Source organism: Cladophialophora bantiana (assembly GCF_000835475.1).
Source record: "Cladophialophora bantiana CBS 173.52 unplaced genomic scaffold supercont1.12, whole genome shotgun sequence".
In the NCBI taxonomy this organism is placed as follows: domain Eukaryota; kingdom Fungi; phylum Ascomycota; class Eurotiomycetes; order Chaetothyriales; family Herpotrichiellaceae; genus Cladophialophora; species Cladophialophora bantiana.
The window spans coordinates 1,150,113-1,171,544 of NW_015971586.1; the positions used below are offsets into that span (position 1 = coordinate 1,150,113).

General features: G+C 52.7%; 10 protein-coding genes across 10 annotated transcripts; 4 read left to right on the forward strand and 6 right to left on the reverse strand.

The window, feature by feature from the left end:
• Positions 1-701: 701 nt before the first annotated feature.
• Positions 702-1,680, reverse strand: Z519_08329 (uncharacterized protein; the record flags this gene model as incomplete). The annotated part of the gene is made up of 3 exons (XM_016766057.1): positions 702-773; positions 830-1,395; positions 1,440-1,680. 3 exons carry the CDS (start codon positions 1,678-1,680, stop codon positions 702-704), a joined length of 879 nt encoding a protein of 292 aa, XP_016618102.1.
• A 724-nt stretch (positions 1,681-2,404) lies between these two features.
• Z519_08330 (uncharacterized protein) lies at positions 2,405-3,009 on the forward strand (the record flags this gene model as incomplete). The annotated part of the gene is made up of 2 exons (XM_016766058.1): positions 2,405-2,495; positions 2,579-3,009. 2 exons carry the CDS (start codon positions 2,405-2,407, stop codon positions 3,007-3,009), a joined length of 522 nt encoding a protein of 173 aa, XP_016618103.1.
• Positions 3,010-3,314: 305 nt separating this feature from the next.
• Z519_08331 (uncharacterized protein) lies at positions 3,315-4,055 on the reverse strand (the record flags this gene model as incomplete). The annotated part of the gene is made up of 1 exon (XM_016766059.1): positions 3,315-4,055. One exon carries the CDS (start codon positions 4,053-4,055, stop codon positions 3,315-3,317), a length of 741 nt encoding a protein of 246 aa, XP_016618104.1.
• Positions 4,056-4,975: 920 nt separating this feature from the next.
• On the forward strand, positions 4,976-5,624 carry Z519_08332 (uncharacterized protein; the record flags this gene model as incomplete). The annotated part of the gene is made up of 3 exons (XM_016766060.1): positions 4,976-4,991; positions 5,131-5,435; positions 5,490-5,624. The coding sequence occupies 3 exons, from the start codon at positions 4,976-4,978 to the stop codon at positions 5,622-5,624; spliced, it is 456 nt and encodes a 151-aa protein (XP_016618105.1).
• A 484-nt stretch (positions 5,625-6,108) lies between these two features.
• Z519_08333 (uncharacterized protein) lies at positions 6,109-8,417 on the reverse strand (the record flags this gene model as incomplete). The annotated part of the gene is made up of 4 exons (XM_016766061.1): positions 6,109-7,428; positions 7,489-7,743; positions 8,205-8,275; positions 8,339-8,417. 4 exons carry the CDS (start codon positions 8,415-8,417, stop codon positions 6,109-6,111), a joined length of 1,725 nt encoding a protein of 574 aa, XP_016618106.1.
• Positions 8,418-8,784: 367 nt separating this feature from the next.
• On the reverse strand, positions 8,785-9,402 carry Z519_08334 (uncharacterized protein; the record flags this gene model as incomplete). Its single annotated transcript, XM_016766062.1, has 4 exons — positions 8,785-8,794; positions 8,848-8,897; positions 8,949-9,011; positions 9,178-9,402. 4 exons carry the CDS (start codon positions 9,400-9,402, stop codon positions 8,785-8,787), a joined length of 348 nt encoding a protein of 115 aa, XP_016618107.1.
• A 538-nt stretch (positions 9,403-9,940) lies between these two features.
• On the forward strand, positions 9,941-10,942 carry Z519_08335 (uncharacterized protein; the record flags this gene model as incomplete). Its single annotated transcript, XM_016766063.1, has 1 exon — positions 9,941-10,942. One exon carries the CDS (start codon positions 9,941-9,943, stop codon positions 10,940-10,942), a length of 1,002 nt encoding a protein of 333 aa, XP_016618108.1.
• A 278-nt stretch (positions 10,943-11,220) lies between these two features.
• Positions 11,221-13,308, reverse strand: Z519_08336 (uncharacterized protein; the record flags this gene model as incomplete). The annotated part of the gene is made up of 1 exon (XM_016766064.1): positions 11,221-13,308. The coding sequence occupies one exon, from the start codon at positions 13,306-13,308 to the stop codon at positions 11,221-11,223; it is 2,088 nt and encodes a 695-aa protein (XP_016618109.1).
• A 3,317-nt stretch (positions 13,309-16,625) lies between these two features.
• On the forward strand, positions 16,626-19,052 carry Z519_08337 (uncharacterized protein; the record flags this gene model as incomplete). The annotated part of the gene is made up of 1 exon (XM_016766065.1): positions 16,626-19,052. The coding sequence occupies one exon, from the start codon at positions 16,626-16,628 to the stop codon at positions 19,050-19,052; it is 2,427 nt and encodes an 808-aa protein (XP_016618110.1).
• Positions 19,053-19,958: 906 nt separating this feature from the next.
• Z519_08338 (phosphoserine phosphatase SerB) lies at positions 19,959-21,410 on the reverse strand (the record flags this gene model as incomplete). Its single annotated transcript, XM_016766066.1, has 1 exon — positions 19,959-21,410. One exon carries the CDS (start codon positions 21,408-21,410, stop codon positions 19,959-19,961), a length of 1,452 nt encoding a protein of 483 aa, XP_016618111.1.
• Positions 21,411-21,432: the final 22 nt, after the last annotated feature.

Below are 21,432 nucleotides of genomic sequence, written 5' to 3' on the forward strand. Positions count from 1 at the left end.
AGTTCAACAGACAATAGATAGGTACGCAGTATTCGGGTGGGTTCTCGCAGGGTTTGGGTAGGGGAACGAGGCTTGTACCCCGAGGATGCAACATTCCAGAGAGCCGTTTGGTTGTTGGACTGCCAATCCCCAATCCTTGACGATCGCGACTTACCACTTTCAACGCTAAAGCTGTACGCCTTTGAAAGTACAAGGTCATATCAGGGCGTCCGATATCGTTGCGAAGGACGACCGCATGGGGCAGATATTGGCGATCACATGGCGGTTGAAGCAGATTTTCAGACGAGAATTCTCCGCCAGCATGATGGTTATGGGGGTTGCCACAGGTAGCAACACCATGAATCTCTTCCTTCACCACGAGATTGGTGGGAACGTTCCCCAACTGAGAGAAAACAAGGCTCCGCCGAAAAATTCCCGCTTCAGTTCCGAGATCCGGATTGAGCTCATTCGACCGAATATGGCGCGGGTATTCGCGGATATCGAAGACCTCAGAAAACGAGGGCGAAACGAGGGCGAAACGCGGGCCGTGCATTGGTACCTCATCCTCAGGACTAGGTCAGCTGCTGCAACTATGACCTCACTCCAGACCGATATAATATCATAACGACGCGCACCTGAGTGTCAACCCGGGGACCGGGGACCGTCCACGTGCTGCAACCCCCGCTGGTCTGGTCAAGACAGTGAGACGTCTCCACTGTCTTTCACAATGCTGCAAGCTCCTCGATGGACTGCATGAGGCCCTTGAATAGCTTGTTCTTTTGCACATTGTATTGCTGCAATTGACTGTTAACCCGAAATAGACCGTGAGAAGAGGAGGGAGGCCACATACTTGCTGCATGTCGGTGGCCGCCTTTTTAGTTCTGTTCGAGATTTGGCCCATGGTCTCTTCAAAGCCTGTCAGATCCTGCCCCAGTGCTGTATGGCGATGATAGACCCCGTCATGGATCTTTTGAGCGGAGTCGATGGTTTTCTCAAGCCTTTCACGCTGGCCTGGCTTCAGGGCTCCATTTTGAAGCTGAGCAACTTGGATCGACTGCTTACCGAGGGCCTCCACGGCCAGTCCTAGCAGATCGAATTGGATATCTTCCCATTCGTTCCATAGTATGCACAAGACGTCCTCTTTCTCTTCCCGCAACGCACGAAACTTGGAAATGCGGTCTTTGAGCAGGACTTCGTCGTTAGGGGCCTGGTCGGTATCCGTGGCGAGTGGGATCTTGGTCAATGCCTCTGCCACAAACGGTCTTTGCAAATGCTCCTCGATCTCGGCCAGAGTGCGAAACCGTGTTTCAACGTCGACGGTGAGTTCCTCAAGGCCACCAACCAAATTTCTCTCAACCTCGTCCAGCTTGTGTTTGCTTTCGCTTTCCACATTCTCTCGGTACTGATCGAGACTTCCTGCCGTTCATCAGCACTGTTCAGTTTATGGAAAGGTCTGCTACCTGCAAACTTGTCCGCTAGGATTGAGCTTGGATCGAGATGGTCGTTACTTTCTCTGGTCTTTGAGATTCGAAGGTAGTCGGGCTGGTCTAAACAGCGAGCTCTTCGAGGCTTTGTCACCTTTGGTGGGGGAACTGGCTGGCGATCGAGTCGAGTTCTAGCAGCTGCATCACGAGGGCGAAGGAAGATCGAACGGACGGAGGCGGGATGAGCAGGATGAGATTTGCTGTTGGCAGGCTCCATGTTGCCGCATCAGTGTGTGATGAGAGGCGCCTCACGAACTCGATGTGAGTCGAAAGTGAGTTGGGTTGGAGATGTACGAGCGACGGACACTGTAGCTTTCCTCACTTTCTCGTCCTTTTTGAGCGTCTTGACGACTCTTGTCCTATTGATGGGAAGGGAAGAGTATTCGATGCGTTCGTGTTTCCTGCCCGTTCTCTCTTTTGGCGATTATTGACTAGTTTAGTCCTCAGGGCTTGGGCCTTTTTTTTGGTTTAAATTATTATCCTCATGTTGTCAGATGCCTAACAGCAATCATCTGCACCCTCCATTGCCTCAAATATGACCGACTTCTCGAACAGGGAGTTTCGTGTTCGTCTTTCAGGCTTACATTTCCTGGGGCCTCAGGCTCACCGGAAATGACACATCCTGGGAAACTGGCAGCACCGCCTCAGGGACTACGTCCTCCTGGTGTGCTTGCTTGCATGGGAAGGGGCAGCACATTGTGGCGCCCAATTGCCACCGTCAAAGCTGCCGGCAACATCCTTGAAGTTGGCAGCGATCGAGATGGGACAGTGCAGATGGGATGTTGCCCTGCGTCATCAGGGTCCCTGACCGAACAGATCCTGTGGCTGCTTGCAAGGTTTGTGATTGGCGGGAGAAAGTGATCTCTCAAGAGGCTTCCATTTCGATAGCCAAACCTGTTTCCTCCTCGCTCCCTTGATCTCTTTGTGGAAACCCAAGAGCCATGATTTCCCCCCCGCGGGGAGGGGATGCCCCAAATGATGACGTCGCTGACATGTTGAGGGAAGAAGCAGGCGCATCACACATTCCACAAGGTATTGATAAACAGACATGTCGGCTCTGTTTGAACCCTGTTTCCACTCTCACTCCGTACCACGCTCAGAGACACTCTACTAAGATACCAAAATACGGTTGACATCACAATACAAAACAAATATCAAAATGGTTCTGGGAAGAAGGACCAAGCACCACCCCGGTGGCACAACAGTCACCACCACCACTACAACCACTCACCACCCGCCTGATGAACTAAATGCCAGCGGCGCTCGTGCGGTGCGCACCAAACCCACTCTCAAGCAGCGCCTGTTGGGTGGAAGACGCACCAGGGCCACTGCCGCCACACCCACACGAAGACGTCGGGTCGGCATGCGTCGTCGCACACCAGCAACAACCACTCTCACTCCGCGCCGTAAAGCCAGCCTCGGCGACAAAATCTCTGGCGCGATGCTGAAGTTGAAAGGGACTCTTACGCGGAGGCCTGGGCAAAAGGCTGCAGGGACCAGACGAATGCACGGGACAGATGGGAGGGGCACCCGTCGATACTACTAATGACCCTGATGGAGCAGGGCAACAAGAGCAGCAGAGTCTTCGATCCAAGCCTCGACTGCTGGGCAGAGTTTGGTCAGAGTCTCTCCTATCCGCTTGGAGGAACAGAGAGAGGTTGACGAATTTAGCCCCATTGTTTGGAGCGGGCATTACGCGAAATGAAATGGAAGGAAGCACATTACCACACAGGGCTGCATGATGATTCAGCGTCACCGGCTTCAGATGTGTGAATATTACGAGACTGAGATACCACATTTTAGCGAAAATTGTAAATTCCTCGATCAAGACGAAAAGGAGAAAAATTGCTATCATTGCTTTTCATCACTACTCTTTCGCCTCACGCCATATAAAAAAATGCCTTCTCTCTGATCTGCTTCCTTCCCGTCATACTCGACACATTCAACGTGAAACTTTCTCATCATGTCACGAATGAAGCGCATGTCTGCTTTCCGTCTCTTCTTGAAGCAGAAGTAACACGTCGTTTCAGGACCGATGAGATCGCTTAATGTCTGTAGTAAGAGGGGGAAAGCAGGTTCAAAGTAAACGCAGTCCGCGGCGAGGACGATGTCCGGATGTTGTGCCCCACCAGGAGACAGAATGGATGACGGAGGTGAAGTGCCCCAGTCGTATATCTCTGCAACTACCTTGTCTTCCAGTCTGTTCAGCGCAATATTCTTCCCCATCAGCGCAAGCATGGGCATCTGATCCGTAATGAAAATCTTTTGCTCCTTGTCGATTTCGCAACCAAGCGCAACGGCCAGGCCCACCAGTCCACCGCCTGCGCCAATCTCCACGACGGACTTCCCTCGTAGTGAGCTGGTCCGGTGGTATCTGAGCATGTACTTTGCCAGGACCATGCCGGCGGGCCAGAGTTGGCCTCCACATCCTTCTTGAAGATCTTCGTGGAGGACGAGAGGGGTGTTCGGGGGGAGGAGATTGTCGAAGGTGAGACTGGTTGTTCCGGGCTTTTTGTTGTCGCGCTCGGGGACGAGGGTGGTAGAGATGGCAAAGACGTCGTTCTCTGGAGAGGGAGGGCGAGAAGCTGGCATTTTCGCTTGCGCTACGGTTGTAAACCTGCAAGGTTTGATCGGGTTCCCGAGATTTTCATTAGTCGTTCGCTATGGGATGTGATCGGGGACAAGAATACCAAGTATTTCAGTACTAGCCTCACACTCGGTGCATGCCTTCGTGGTTGCTGTGAATCGAATGGACGACTCTGAAGCACGAATCTGTCGAGGCTCTTCCGTAAGGCTACTGATAGCCCCGATATCAGGCACACCGAGATGATTGGATGGCATCTTAGCGGACAGATAATCCGGGGTAAAACACGCTTAGCGCTGCTGTTCCTACCTTAGAAGCCTCTTTCTTCTGAATCTGGAAGCTATAAGAAGGGTTTTCACCCGTTTGCAGGACTCAGCAGCGGAACTGAGTTATTCCCAGGGCGAGTAGCTTCTTGTAACAAAGGGGCCGATGGCCAGGCCGACGATTGGAAGGCGAGGCAATGCCAGGGCTACAGGACCAACGTCAGGTGTTCCACGTTCGCCTTTTGATCCTCGGCACTGACATCATCGTGCAAATATGGGAACACTGCTGTCATTACAACGTATAGACCACAGTTCGGTGGCTGTAGAGGTCCACAGTGGATGGTAATATTGCATTTTGACTCGTCATTACCTTGCAGTTTTACTCCATGTGTCGTCATTGTTTTGCGCCATAAGGAAAGCTCTATTCCCGGTGGCTTTGGCGCCAGAGTTGGTGGTGTCAAGTCCGTAATGTCACTTGGTCCTCTCGCTCCTCCCTGCACGTCACCGGCTCTTCAATATAAGCTTGACTCAAGCTCGACTTCACTCCATCTGTCTTCTTCCTCCATCCAGTCTCTCAGAGCACATCCATCAACTCCCATCTTCGCACCACCACGACACACAGACCAGACCTTCTCAATCTCTGTCAACAGACAAAACACATCACAATGGCAACTCTGCATTGTACGTCCTCAATGCCGCGTCCCTCGATGAGTTTTCTCTACGTCACTTGTTAGGGCTCAAAAGCAGACCTCACACCATCACCCAAATCACCCCTCAATTAGTCCAGCTGCACGTTGCTAACTTTCCCGCTGTCCTCCAGATCTCCCACCGGTCAAACCCTCTGCGATTGCCCTCGGCATTGTCTTCAACCAAGCTGCCTCCGCCGCCGTGTTGGCACCTCTATTTGGTGACACCTACCATCGCGCCCGGGCTGCCGACAGCAAGGAAGAATTCTTCAAGTCTAAGGAGACTGCGACCGCCGCAGCCAGCTGGGGTTCGTCCATCGTTGGATCCGCCGTTCAAACGTATGGTGTCGCTGCCCTTATCAATGCGACGGGCACATTGTCGTACAAAGGAGCTGCATATCTCGGTGGTCTGATCTTCATGGCCTCCTACAGCCCCTCGGTAGGTCCAGACCCGCACAATTAGTGACCGAAAGCTAACCAAATCTCCCCGTAGCTCGTCTCCCAAGTCGTCACCGAGAACCGGCCTCTGGACACCGTCGCCGTAGGCGTTTTGACTCGCCTGTTCGAGACTGTCGGCCTGAGCATGTTCCTCACATACTGGGGAACCCGAACTAACCCATTTGAATAAGTCAATTACCGCAACTTGGGTGGGGGAAATGGAGGGCGGGGAGGGACGATGGCTGTGTAAGGTAGACGAAGGATGAATGCGATGGAGCAGATCACAGGCACATAGTCAAGGTCAAGCATGCCAATCAGAAATGGGAGTTCGGAAAAGGGAGGGCAGCTGAACCCATCAGTGTATCCATAAAAATCAATCTTCATTACACGGAGTGTTACACTCTGGCGACTCTGAAAGGTAATCATCATGATCAAGCTGCCCAATTCTCGCCTGTAGTATCCTTCATGTTCCACCTCTCCGGTTTTCGCTTGTGGTAATGTTCGTGTTCCAAGCAGTCCAGTTCTCGCTTTTTCCAGCGTCATGTCCAAGCCGTACAGTTTGTATTTTTCTTTCTTTCCTTTTTGCTCGGGATATCACAAGTTTCGATATGTACACAGTTTTTCGTTCTTCCGCGTGCCAACCCCCCAAAATGCCAACGTGTGACCGTAATCACCTAGGCATCCTCGCCAGCCTCTTTGTCCACTGCAGCTTCGAGCGCTCCCAAGACATCTATTTCCTCGCCTTCGTGTTGTTTCTTGTTGGCCTCCTGCTCAATGACTGGGGCAGAGGGCGGGGCAGAGGGCGGGACAGAGGGCGGGACAGCATTGGCATCCGTATCCGCGTCAACTCCAGTTTCAAGATCGGGGTCCACGGCACCAAGCGAAACACCAGCAGCAGCAACGGCGGGAACAACGGCTTCCTCTTCTTCTTTCTTGTCCTTTTCTTCTTCAGGAGCGCCGCCTGCCTCAGCCGTGGCAGCGTCCTGCACTGCTTTAGAGAGGATGAATTCTTGCGCGGCAGCATCAGCAGGAGCTGTAGCAGGCGCCGCGGCGGCGGCGACGACGACGGAGGCGATCTCCCCTTCCTCACTTCCTTCTCCATCGCTCTCCGACCCAGAGCCTTCCGCGTACGCCTGGGTACTAGCCTCGCCTTCGATAAGAGCAGGCGTCGTTCCGTCTGCATTTTCTGCGCCTTCACCGGCTGTCTCGGGTGTGTTTCTCATGGTCACGTCTCCATCGACGGTGCTTGCGGCGGCGGCGTCATCGGCGGCAGCATTCTCAAACACGGTGGTAGTAGCGGCAGATGCAGTAGCGGCGGCAGAGGGCTCGGGATTCGGGTTCTTAGGCTTCCTCCCAGGGCCACCGATCTTCTTCTTCTTACGCCTCGGAGGCATATTCTTTCGGACGGGCGTAGCTGTGCCGTCTGGTTGTGCAGTGTGTGCGCCGGGTCCAGACCCTGGAGCGAGAATGCCAGCAGCATTTCCGAGTCCGCTACCATCTCCAAGGTCGTATCCCGTAGTCCGACCTGTCATTACGGCGACAACCATGTCTCCGGCAGTCATGTCTCCCAACGTCCCAAATCCGTTCGTGGCTTTGTATGCGCCTTTGTAGAGACTCTCCATTCCAGGACGGCGGTCGGCAAGGTATTTCGGTTCTGGCATCTTTTCCGCCACGGCAGCAGGAATCTGGACCCACTTCTTAATTTCAAAGACTCGTTCGTTTGAGCCATGGGTTGCCTTGCGGCGTTTTGGATCAGGTCCTAGACCGTCGACGTCCATGAGATCGTCGTTGTCTTCTTCGTTCTTGTCTTCTTCGTCGTCAACGTTGATCGCGTCGACATTGCTGGTGTGAGTGTGTTTGGACTTGCTCAGTTGAGCCTTTCTTGCTGCCTCGCGCCGCTCGAGTTCGATACCGGGAATGTAGCTTTCGGTCTTCGGATCCCAGACCGACAGCTTTGCGTTGGTATTGCCCATGCGCGCGCGACGAACCATTTCCTGAAACAAGATTCAATCAGCAAAGCACTAACTTCGTAAAAACAAAGGGCTGAGGTATACCTGATTATGTGGTGGAAGTAGCGGCCAGTAGGATGGGAGAGGGTGCTCAGTCCAAGGAAAGTTGCCGTCATTGTTCTCGGTTGATTGATCGTTTCCATCCGCTTGGTCAGCGGGGGCGTCTTGGCTGATTTTGACAGATACTCGCTCCCATCGCCGCACTGGCAAGCCTTCGGTCACGTCGAAATCGGGTAAGCCAGCACGATTGCGTGGCGTTGGGTTGTGTTCTTGGTTTCTCGTTGAACGAGAAGATCGGAGCTGTTGAGGTGGCAAATTAATCACCGGTTGAGGGGAGGAGACAGGGGGCAAGGGCAAGAGAGGAGGATATAAAGAGGGTGCCAAAGACACCAGAGAAGGGGCACGGAAGACAGGAGGGACAGGGTGGGTGGCGGCGGTGATACCAACTACATCAACATCGTCCTCCTGCGAGGCACGAGCGACCGCCAGTCAGGCTGAGATGGCTGAGCCCCCAGTGTTTGTAGACTTGGGAGGCTCTGACAAGGCGGGCATCGCAACGGGTATACACCCAGGCACCAGAAGGAGCGGCAGCCATGGTGGTCGATGGCACGGTGGTTGGAGAGGACGGTGGTTGAGGGAGAAAGATAGAAGGAACAGGAATATTGTGAATAGTGGGGTCCGGGCAGTAAAGTCATGTGCTTGACTCTGTTGACGTGCGTCTCGTTCCCATCTCGTCGCGAAACCAAGAAAAAACAACTTACCGGTGCCATGATGGCGCGGACACTCCCTTTATCTTCAAAAGAGGACACTTCAATGGAAGGCGACCTCGTCGCTGCTGACAGGTCAGTATGTGCTGTGATACGGACATGCGCACATTGCGCAACACCAGACTGACCTTCGACAGAGAGATATAGTTGTTGGGAGAGTTTAGGAAGAAGGCTGAGGTGCATCAGAGGTTTATCTAAAAGCGACATTGCCAAGCGAGTAGAGACACGCTAGAACATGGTGAGGACGACTAGCGGCGGGAGTACCCGAGGCTAATACAACGGAAAAACAATATCGCCGGATGGAAGACGATGAAGTGAGGGTATAGCGAGCATAGGGGAACCTAGTTAAGAGGAGAGAGAGCAACGGTGAATACACGGAAGCACGGTCTTATGACTAGAAGAGGAAGAGAGGCACGATACTTAAGGGCAAGCCAGAAGGAAACCTGTTCATGAGGGTAGAGATTGGTACGTTTATTGGTATCACACGGGACGATCAATCCCTGACAAGAGGGAGATCAGTCCATCTAAAGCAGAGTACATGGAACCAGCAGAGAAAGGTGGGATTCATCGAATGTCAGTCCCATCTGGCGAAGGTCAGCGTTATGAAAGACACGAGGTCGAGCAAACAAGAACATACCCAGTGTCTTTCTGTCGTACGATTCCACCATGGTCGCGAGTTTCCTTTCCCTGAATTACGAGTTAGAAGGGGCTTGGACAAGAGAAACAGAGAGCACATACCGTCTTTCCGCCTTCTACCACAAGTCTGTCCAGCTGGTAGAATTGTGATATTACAGTTTGCCTCTGTCAAATAAGGTCAGTTTTCTTTTCCATCAATAACAGATTACCCAAATCGGTCCCTGATTCCAGAGGAGTTCCGTAACATATTCACAAGAATGCCCTTTGATGCTTCAAAACAAGCAAGGAGGAAAAAAAAAAACTCCTACAAGAAAGCAGAGACTGGACTCACTTTCATCATCTGCAACTCCTTCAACCCTTTCTGTACCAACTCCTGTATCCGTCTGGGATCCGTCTCGTGCTGATGTTCGTGGAATGCATCTCTCGTCCTCCTCCTCGCGTACATTCTGAAATTGTAGTTTGCAAACTTGTTCCCTTCGCGCAACAGGGACCGGTACAGAGACCGTACGCTGAACGCTGAGGTGTCGGCTGCGGTGGCCAGGGCGGAAGACGCCATGGGGGATCAAATTTGGGCGAGCTCGAAGGGGTGCCTGATGAAAAAAAAATGCGCGGCCTGGTGCGCGACAGAGAGAGGGTGCTCGATCGAGGACTGGGCTTTCAAATAGCTCCTGGCAATCTGAGAGTCGTGGGCACGCGGAAGCAGAAGAATTTCGACGCCTCCCAGAGTGGGTTAGATTTTTGCGGAGTTGCTCAAGGCGCAGATTCCTTTCACAGCGGCGGTAGAAAAGCTTCGCTGCGTACAGGAGTACCGCGAGGGTTGCCGGAGTATCTTAGAGGATGGATATGACTGCGCCGAAGACGGGGACTGCTTGGAAGGGTAGGCGCATTTATAGGGTAATATTCCTGCAAACTACTCCCGACCTGCGCGTCCCGCGGCGGATTGCGTCAATGCTCGGCTTAGGATCTCCGAAACGACCGAGAGCTCGTTCTGCGAGGCTGCTGCCACCCTTCGAGGACTACATTCCACGGGTCCTAAATCCATTTTGCATGCCAATAGACAGATCCCTTTCGGAAGACACATATATAAGACAAATATGCCGTCCCATCTCCCCTCTCCGCCGTCCTCGCGTTCCAACTCCCCCAACAGCAGCTCCAGCACCAGTCAACCCGAACCTGTCGAAGCAGAAAGTCAGGATCGCAAGACGCAGGATGATGAACCCCAGCATCAACCCAAGGAAGAAGAAGGACCGTCCAAGGAAGTCCTCTCAGACCGCCTCGACGCGCTTCTGATGTCCTATCTGACCATTCTAGACACCTACACCAGTCTTCGCGCCCAACTTTCCAAGGACCTCTCGGCGGGATTCTTCTCGCTGGCGCAAGCGAATCGGAATGCGAATTCTACCTTGGGAGTGGGGAGGAGGTATGGTGAGGAAGGGTTCGATGAGAGGATGAAGGCTGGTAGGGTGGTAAGGATCAAAGCGGAGGCGGAAAAAGGAGGGCTGGGTGAGAGCTGCGCGAATGAGGATGAGAAGGATGACTATGCCGGCAGCGAAATAAAGAATGGAAGCAAGACTCTGGAGGAAACCATGACATCGCAAAGGAATGAGAAAGATACGGAAACCACCACCTCTCCTTACCGCGTCTCAGTCTCCCCCCCGTCGTCGCCGCACACATCCAAAGACCCGCTGAAATGGTACGGCATCCTTATCCCACCATCCCTCCGCACATGTCAAATCCACTTTGCCAGAGCCATATCCTCCACCGTCCCCGACGTGATGAACACTTCATCTGCAATGCGGGATCTGGAAGAGGAGATATGGGCCGTTCGACGCCAGTTAGGGATCATTCGCGACGACGACAACACTGTCAGTGCCGATGAGTTTGATAAAAGCAAGAATGATGGCGCCGTTGAAACAGACACGAGCTCGTCCAAGACAGAGGGAGACCAAGGTCCGGAGATTTCTCTGCCAACAAACACTCTATCGTCTTCTAGGCCTCAAATGTCGCAGGCAAAGAAATCCTCCTCGTTATCGTCCACTTCTCCTCCGACAATGGCGCCATATGAGCCGCGATCCAGGATTTTAAAGCTTGACTGATCACGTCTTGCTACGCCGATCTTTTGACGCCAAAAAGTGACCCGGGAAAGGCGTTTGGGTCAGGTCGAGCAAGGCTAAGACGTCAAAGGCCAACCCTAGGTTTCTACGGAGCCGTTTGTGCTGCCAGTAGCCAGCGAATTATGGGCGAAGAGCAAAAGATTGCAGGGCTGGACATCGGCATATTCCGATAATACCACTACGGGCTAATATACCCACTTGATCCCAATAGCTGGCCCAAGAAACCCCCAATCAGCACGATTCGCAACAAGTTCACCAGATCAGTAGTAAGGGGTAATATTACTCAACTCCTGGTTTTCCATCGAGGCGTCCTCCTCCAAGACAGTCGGCCCCTCTGCCACTCTCGAGACGCCTTCGAGCTCTTCCTTGGTTAACAGTGCCTGGTTCTCTTTGTCGGTGTCATCCGTGTGGAATTCTACCTCGGCTCGCTGTGATCTCACGTCGTCCTTTTTGATCGGCGAGGAGACCACATGCCTTGCTGCGGGACTGCGCATCACCTCCTCTAGATCCCCGTCCCAGTAACTGGGTCGTCGTTTCTTTCTGCTTACCGAAGGTCCAGTGCCCTTTCTCCAGACCATGACATTAGGACTCAGTTCCTTCACTCCTCTTCCGGTGTCACAGCTGGCTCTTGGAGCTGAAGTACCGAACAGGCTCATACGGACCGCTGCCCTGGTCTCCTCGTCAACTTCAATGACTTCTTCTCCCTCTTCTAGCTTCAGTTTTGGATCAATCGATTCCTTTGCCATTTCATCGTCCTCGAGGATGTCGTTGGTAGGCGTTTCTGCCTCCCTTGACCTCTTTTTAACTTGAGAGCTTTGTGCGGATTCCACAGAGGATCTTGGAGGACTACTTCTGAATTGAAGATTGACCGGCAACCGCGACCTCGCAGGCTGCATGCAACGCTGAGGAGGCCTCGACAGATATGAAGGACCACCATAGTGTTTACCGACTCCACGAGCACTGGCAAGAGCAACGATGCCATTCTTTCTGAACCTACTGGGTGGCTTTGCCAACGGTGTGAGAGTGTCTGTTCTATACGAGTCTCGAATCCTAGAATCAGGAGCAGGGTCCTGTCCAACGACTTTGGCAGCTGCTGTAGAGAAAGAGTACATTGGTGGACCGGGCCTTGGTGATGGTTGGGGGCTCTCTCTCGCATAATACCAACCAGGTTGGAAATGCTCCGATGCCGGGGTAAGATGTGTGCGACCCAGATGTTCATGGTGACGGAGTCGAGATCGAGACTGGGAAGGTTCAGTCAAAGGGTCCCACGAACAGTGGTCCATTTCTCCTGGAGAGATTGGTGGCGGTCTGGCTTTCAACAACGGCATCGGACTACCTGTCGCTGGAGCGCGGTTGAAAGTCATTGGCGGGAAACCAAGCCTGGCGGGGAATCCATGCTTGTGTGTGTGGCTCCCTTGCACATTGGAACTTGACATGGCACCACGATGTCCTGGTACATTGGGAGGCCCTGATCTGAAATGAGCTGCTGGATCAGGGCATAATACTGTCGGCCCACGTGAATGCAAATGTGGATCCGGACAAGGTTTGATGTCGGCATGCTGTGAGTTTTTGGAAGAAGATGCGGAGCCATCACTGCCTTTGTGCGTCGGAGCTTTGGGGAAAAGGTCGCTGAACATTCCCCGCTTCAGCTTTGCTGAATCAGCCGCTGCTTTCACAGTGGCAGACAGAACAATTCTCTCCTCTGAACTCGATGACGAATCTCTGTACTGTCCTCCCACCTCTGCCGACTTTCGTAGGAGGTGGCTCACAATGGGTGACTCTTCTGCAGAATCGATATCCATGTCATAATCAGCACTCATGCGCAGCTTGGTTAATGGCCGCTCCAAATCAGTGGTGGACATAGGGCTAACGGGAGAAGGCTTGTCATATTGTTGGGTTGAATTTCTTGAGAACTTTGGCGCAGGAGGTGAAGACAGGATCGGTGTATCAGCCGAATGTGGAGCGAAGTCTCCTTCATCAACAGGCGAAGTAAACCCGCTGCTGGGTGGCTCAACAACCGAGACTTTGCAATGGTCCATTTCCGCTGGGAGTAAATCCGGAAGCCGTGGAGACCCCTCAGGAAAAGGTTCTCTTACGTCCATCTCAATCTCGGCAATGGATCTCGGGGCCCTGGAGTACCTCCAATCCTTGGAGGGTGTTTCCGAAGCTGGTTTCTTGGAGTCTCCCGTCAGATCAGGATTGGTACCGCGGTTATGGCCGTCTTCGTGACTTGCAGGCAATCTAGAATCGATCGAACCAACCGGGGATGCAGCGAACCGGACATCCAGGCGCAACGAAGCTTTTGCGTTTTGGAACAATTTTTGCATTTGTGCAACGTGACCAGGCATGACGGTCGATCTCGTTAAGGCCGGGTGTATCCTTTTACGACCCGTGTTAGGCAATGTTGTGTCAGTCTGGGGCTTTTGATGACCGCCGCGGTCTATGCTATTTCCCTCGGGGGTCTTCGAAGAAAGAGACGGGTGTAAGACTTTGGAAAAGAATAAGGAGGACCGCCGCCGAGGAGGTTCAATCGGTGCTGCAGAGATGCATACTGATCAGTACTGCACAGGACCACGTTTACATCCAAACGCGGTGAAATAGCCACAGATGTTACTCACGCTTTGGCGTCCCTGGAGGATAACCCGAATGTGCAGATTTGCCGGAAGAGTTGCTGGATGGCAAGGAGCCAGGTGAATGATCCATACCGGGGAAGCTGTTCACGGGAAAGAGATGCAGTATCACTCAAACTTGATTCGAACTCAAAAGGAGTAGCCAAAGTCAAAGAGCGGACATCTGCAGCCAAAGGCAGACAAACGAGGAGAGAAGAGGTACGGATGAAGGTCACAGAAACAGCGCAGGCAGATGTCGACAGCTCGGTCCATGACACAGGCTGGAAGGGAAGGTCCAACGCTGAAAAGCTGGTAGCTGGATGTCTTTGGCAACCGGCATGCTTTATTGACGCGAAGAGCAGTTGCAGTCAACATGATGGTTAAGTTGAAAGATGTGAGGCTGATATTGCGAAGACCGAGTTCTGGATGGTATAAAGCAAGGCTCGACCGAAGTTGAATTGAAGTTAATCCTAGGACTGGCGTCGACGGGCTGATGTGCGCCATCGTTGACAGCAATCAATCAATGGCAACGAGACTGTCGAGTCAAGCATCAAGCCAAGTGGCACACACAAAGGTGATTGCAGCACAGATTGACACGAGGCAGCACAAGCGGGCATAGTTGCAGGGCGTCTTTTGTAACACATAGCGGCTGTAGCCATATCCTGAGTGATGGTCGCTGGAACCTGTGGTCAGCCTCATTAGCCGAGTGGGAAGCCATCTTTGGCATTTTCTGATTGCACAAGAACAAGCGATTATCCGCTCGAGGTATTGGGTAGACATGCAGCCAACTCGATATGGTCTCCAAGTTTAGGCTCGCGGTGCATACCAGTACTCGCAGTAACGACAGCGGCCTGGTCAGGTCTCCGGACGAGATATCTGAACAACTCCCTTTCCGCAACATGATAGCGCTTGACGTGACGTGACGTGATGTAATAGCGAATCTGGTGCAATCAAGAACCGGGAATCGACCGGCATAGAATACGAGTAAGATGAACTGCTCAGAATAGATCCGTGAACAGCGGCAGGGTGTGGATTTGAGACGAGCGCAATGGAGATTGAGTTGATCTTGATCAAGTGGTGTTTGGTGGAGACCAAATGGCGCCAGAACGGGGCCGAACCCATTTCGACGGAGGCAGAGATACGAAGGAAACAAATGAATGGTCCATATGGAGTGTGCGAGTGTCTCGAAAATAGTGTGTGAGGATGGGCAGGGAATGGGCTTTGCGGATATTAATTGGAGGGTGATACTCCATTCGGGTAGTGATTGCAGCCTTGTCGTACCTCGTACGTAGCCTTACGATCCCTTGAACCACGCAACCCACACGCAATACAGTAGACACCAGGGCACTAAATATGAGCCGAGTCGACGGACCACGCGTCTGACTCGCCGACTCGAGGCTTGTTCGGACTTGAGACTTGGACTCGCTCCGCATTGTCCTTGCATCGAGCAACAATGGAACCTTCACAAAAACTCAATGGCCATGGTCGTGCCATCGGGTTAAGCACCATCACGGCCCTTGCTTCTTTCAGCCATGACTCCTCGCATCTGTCGTCGAGGCCTCCTAGGCCTGGCCGTCAGGTCTGAAGGTCTGACCACTCTGGGGTGCACAGAAGGATGGAAGGGGGAAAACGGGGTCAGTGCTCTCGCGGAGCCTTACCAGCATCACAAGTTGTTACAGAAAGGACAGCACCCTGTCAGACAATGGAAACAGATTCTGGAATGGATTCCCTGATTCGTTGCTGTAACGGTTGAAATCACAGCAAGGATTCTGAAATTGTTCCCAGGCACCGCATCTACTCAGAAATCCGCAATCAGCACAGGGGGCAGCTCGCATGGACGGCAGGCTGGTTGTTTCAGGACTGCAGCTGGTCCATGTCTAGCCGAGTTTTCATGGTGGAGCCACGGCGACCAAGGCTAATGAGTCTGCAGGCGAGCGTGTTTAGGCAGCTTTAGGCATCCCTCCAAGGCCAATGGGGTGCCTGTACCTGGACCCCTAGGCAGGCTATGGCCCCAACCAGAATAGCCCCAGCATCTGTAGGGCCCACTCAAGCCCCTCGCCGGCTGCAAGATACCGAAGCCAGGTCCTATTCGCTGCCCGTTAGCCAGGTACCTGCCTGCATCACCTGCGCAGCCTCAAACCTCCTGACACGGCTGCTATCTCACTACTCGTTCTGTTGTTACACCCTCCAAACCCTCTCCCACGTTCGTTTCCATTCATTCGCTCGCCGTCCTGTGGTCGTGCTTTCCGCTCCTTCTCAATCTCGTCTTCGTCCTCTCTCAACTCGCCTTGTGCTTGTTCGGCCTGATTCGCTGAATGTTGGTCAATTCTTCGCCTCGTTAGATACCCAGACTGCTTTTTTTTTTTTCCATTGCAGTGCAATTCCACCTAGGACACTCCTTCACACGGTCTTTACACGCTCGTTCTACCGAGCTCGACTTCTCTTCGTTTGACAGCTCGCGGACTGGCGCCTGCAACTTCTTTGCCCTTTTTCCCCCCCAGCCCGACAGACAGTGCGCAACTAGTTTTGCGACTTGTGCACCCCATTCCAGTCTCTTCACAATCAACCCTCGGCCCAAGCCAGCAAGATCTGGTGCTGATATCACCCATTGAAACCCGCAATTAGTATAGGCTCTGAGGAAAGTAGCGCAGAAGCGCAGGAGCGCGGTCGAATTGAGAGAATATTGGCAGAGGACAACGCGAGGTACGCAACTATACCGCGATGAAGGCCTTCCAAGGATTCAAAAAGAGTCTTGCCCCATGAATTTAGCCCTCAAGAAGACGACCAGCCAGATGTGAACCACGGCCAGACACGCTGACACAGGCAACAGTCTTGGTCCATCTCTTCCAGAACGCTAGTGGCATTCATAGACTGGTCACTTGTGCGTTACCCTGATCTATCTGATCCCTTCACACGCATGTCGGGAACATGCTTGCCCGCTTCTAAAACACCCTGGTACATGCCCGAGTTCTGTTGAATGGAAGCGAAGGGGTTTGAGACCTGCCTGAATATACCCTCGTCGCTATCTAAGTCTCAGACAATCAGCCATATTTACCATGGATCCCTATCAACCTCAACAGCCACAACCAACTCATGAATCCCGTTTTCACTACTCCAAACCGGGCTACGCTCAACCTTTGCAATACCAACAGTTCCCTCCACATCCCTCAGTGAGAGTACCCCCAAACGTGAAGCTGAGCGCCCGCCAAGTTCCTGCCGGCGTGGGAACTGCTCCTCCTCCCGTCAGATATGAGAGTCCCCCTCGTCAGCAACAGCAACGGCGGCAGAGATCTACGGGGAATGGGATGTTGGTTCAAAATTTTCGATTCCCGGTCGCCCCGCCCATACCACCATCGTCAGGAAGAATGAGGCAAGACCCATCCCAATCGCCCGGTCGCAAGTACAACATGCATCAATCCTACATGTCATCGGTGGTGGACGAATTCTCTACGCCCGGAACAACCCCCGGATCAAGATCAAGGGGCTTCCCAACTCCAACCTCTAAGCGATATTCGGGTTCTGTGTATGCTGAGAGCGATGTTCTAGGGCCTGAAGAGCGGCTTGATCAAGATGGTTTTGATTCCGATACAGACCGACCCTCTTCGGCCGATCCAATGCCACAAATAGTGCGGCAAGCGAGTATCGGGAAACGGGCCAGGCCTGCAATCACGACAATCAAGAATCGGGAGAGCCAAATCCAGCAAGATATTCCAGAGGATTTTCCAGCTCCTCCCACTCACGTGAACAAGAAAGCAACAATGGAAGCCCTCAGCGCAGCAGTGGCCGCTGGCATGGGTACCCAACCTATTGGATCTCGTTCAGGTACTCCTGTATCTCGAAGTTACACTCCTATCAGGATGCCCTTTGACACATCTCCCCCCCTCTCTCCCTCCGCCGATAGAGAATATCTGCAGACTCCAAAGTCTCCGAATACAATCGCATCAGGAATGATGCTTGCTCGGACACCGACCTCGGGACATTCTGAGAAATCCACGAATAATCTGCTCGGCTTGGGTATCGAGCAGCCTGCAATGAGTGACAAGATCCCTGTCAGTCGACGGCCGCCCAGGTTGGATATGGACGCAGTCAGGGAAGCTGAAAGCCGTGGCAGCACAACCAGTCTGGCAGACTTGATCAGACGAGCAACAAAGCTTGCCGCCAATCTGGACAGAGGAAAGACAGCAAGCCGGCTAGGCATGTTGGACATGTGGGGCAGCGGTGAAAAACTGGGGGCAACAAATCGCCATTCCACCATGTCTGACATGCTATCAGCTTTTCCTGCTCCGGCTATAGGTGGTACTCCAACAAAACGAGATGCTGCCTGGCCCCTAAGTGAAAAGGTTGATGGCTACGCTTCAACCACAGATCTGTCAAAAAGCCACCACCGAAAGCAACGGCGGAAATGCTGCGGCTTATCAGTACCTGTCTTTATCATCGTCCTCATCGTCCTCATTGTTCTCATTGCAGCCGCTGTATTAATACCCATATTCCTAATTCTTGTACCAAAACAACATCGATCTACCGACCTCAGCGACTGTGCTGCCAGCCATCCTTGCCGGAATGGAGGCACCAGCATAGTGAGCAACGACGCTTGCGTCTGTGTCTGCTCGAACGGCTTTACCGGAAGCCAGTGCGAAACGTCTGGAAACGCAGCCGATTGTATGACCATTACGTTGAATGATGGCAATAACGAGTACAAAAATGCAACGCTGGGTCTATCAATACTCCCAACCCTTTCGGATGCACAAACGCGGTTCGACATCGCTCTAAATGTCTCAACGATATTATCGCTTTTCTCATCCAACAATCTGTCATGTACAAGTGAAAATTCTCTTGTCGATTTCAACTCGAGTGTTTCGAACTTGGGAACGAGGAGAACGAGACGATTCATCATGTTACCTGGCTTTGAGCCAGATCCAGCTGCGATTAGCGGCGGGCCTCATCTGCCTCGGGTCACGGCGCGTGCAGATGCTGATTGCTCGGAACCATCGCTTGAGAGGAGGCAAGACGGTGGGGTCGCAGGAACTTCCACCTCGAACGGGATTGTCTTCCAGGCGAGCTCACCAACCATAGGACCTATCAGTCCCACTGCACCTGTGGTGACTGGTGCCTCTACTGTTACAAGTGTGACTGCGACGACGGACGCGGCTACTTCGGTCACCACGTCGGCTTCAGAGTCCCCATCTACCACGACCAGTGGGGCGTCTGGACCTTCGTCATCAGCCATCAGCAGCGAAGTGGTCGACTTTGCCAGAGTTGTGGTTCTCTTTGTTCTACAAGAATCCCGATCCATGAGTGTGGCCGTCAATTCCCAACAGCGCATAGAATCGTTCTTTGCTCAACAGGCAAATGGTAATACCACGTCTGAAAAAGTGGACGTTGGGTTGGGAAGCTTGCCACTCACAGCGGATTTTGACCAATTCACTATCATCGAAGGCAATGGAGAGGTGGTGGGTGGACAGCAAGGTTCAGGGTCGACATGAAAGAGAGAACGCAAGGGGGGAAAGCAGTTCACATAACATGACTTGCAAAGTTGCAAGGCGCTACATGGCATCGCAATGGCGTTTGATGGACCTGGATTTCTACATACCGGCATCTCGGGCTTGATATTGATGCGTTGGGAAATATCGCTGCGTCGGGATGAGCAAACAGTTATTGGAAACAACAGAGGGGCATCGAAGTGAGGCGGGTCATCTTGGCTATGTACACTCACCGAGGTGTCTATGTCGTACTATTCCCCTTGACCCTCTTCTTTGTATGATGTTCTGAGTGCCGGAGGACAAAATACTTTCGCACAGTGTTTGAGCTATCCCTTGTTTCGACGTGGCGTGTAGACACGTATATGGCCAAGTTCGACCTTGATCCACTCGCGTCTTCGTCATCTTTTTCCTTGAGCCCACTGAGAAGCTACTGGGAGGGTGACCAGCGCTCGTGCTTGAGGACAGGGACAAGGATGAGTTCAAGTTCGAGTTCGAGTCCAATTTCGAGTTGGTATTTAAGTCCGTATCAATGGGCATTGGGCATCGAGAATACCTAAAGTGGTAGAGCTGGTATGTCTGCCAATCTCAAAACATTGAGTTATATGGCTGCTAGAGGGTTGAAGACTGAAAAGGAAACGCAAGACAAACTCTGCTTGCTGTATTTCATCGGTTAGGACATGCTCATATCTCGTATCCTCGTAGCCACATCGTCGCAGGCGACAAGCGGCAGATCCCTCCAAATCAAGACTCCTTCCGCGAAAGGCACTGCATTCTGCTCTCGCCATACACCGTCTTGGACAAATGATAGCATTCACCTTACAGATGCTCGCTGAAGCGCTCGCCAATGCAATGTAGTCTTCGACCTCGTCCATCGTGATGACTGTCAACAGGACTTCATGGTTTCGCCATCTAGTCCTTTAGGAGCTGATTGATTTCTTCCTTTGTCAAACCTAGCAAGTGGGCCAAATCCAGCATACTTTCACCAATGTTTAATCGCGCAGGCGCTTCCATTTGGACCTTGGATTTCGCTTTCCATGCGACACCCAGACCTGCCGTCTTGAGCATGGGAATATCGTTGGCGCCGTCTCCGACCGCCATTGTCTGGACAAGTGGGATCCCCTTACTGCCCGCTAAGCTTATTAACAGATTTCGCTTGTGTTGAGAATCCACTATTGGGTGGGACGATTCGAGTTCCCCTGTTAGTGTATTGGAGTCGGGGTCCAAGGCAAGGTGATTCGCGAAGGCGTGATCAAGCCCAAGTTCGCCAGCAAGCCAGTTCGCAAGAGGCTGGAATCCACCACTGAAAACGGCAAGAGTGAATCCGAGTCGTTTCAAGCATTTGCATAACTCTTTCGCACCCGGAGTGATGACGATTTTGGGTTTCAGCCGTTCAAACACGTCACTTGGCACGCCCTTTAGAAGAGCCACCCTTGCTTTGAGGGAAGCCGCAAAGTCGAGTTCTCCGTTCATAGCGCGCTCGGTTATGGCAGCAACTTCCTTCTTGACCCCAACAAAGGCGGCGATTTCGTCAATTACTTCCTGGTGGATGAGGGTGGAGTCCATGTCGAAGACGCAGAGGCGTTTATGTCGCCGGAAGACATTAGAGGGCTGCAAAATGATCTCGCAATTCCACTCTCTTTCGAACTTGTAAATCGATTCGTGTTTGGAGATGAGGGAAAATGGCAAGTACTCAGGGTTGGGAGGTGGGGAAAAAGTAACCTCCATGACCCTTGGTTTAAATGGATCCGGAGCTAGACATCGGTGAGAAGATGTCAATTGCCTCTCATCAGGCGCATTGTGCACCAGGAGGCTGTCAAGTGTGGAGAGGAAGTGCGTCAAGCATAATTGGGAAATATAGGCACCATACAGATGATCAAGAGGCTCAGGTTCGGGAGGCGGAGGCTCAAGAGGATACTCTGAAATGCTCGTAGTCGGAGCGGAGCCTTCAGCGATTTCTGGGACCGGGATTGGATCTGTAGGCCTCGCAGGAGGCGATTGATCTGGGTGGATATGGGGATGCCGTGGGGCGCTCGAGTTGTAGAAGACGGTCGCGACAAGTCTTACTGGATCACCAGGCTCAGGAACGCAATTGATGTGGGAGATTGTGTGCACAGTTCCACTCTCTTGAGCAATTATTGGTGAAGGGGGGATCGCACTGACGGATCTTCTCGAGGCGCTCGACAGAGAAAGATTCGACACGGCACTCCGAGGGACTCGAGGTGGCTGCTCCAGAACTCCATCAATGCTTGCTGAAGGTCCCGTTTGACGTGACTTGTACTCGAGATGATCGTCGAGAAAGGTGCTGCCGGTTAGAGAGTCTTTGGCCAAGCTGAGCTTGCGGGATCGAGAAGGCGATGACATGTCCAGTGTGATTCGAGACCCA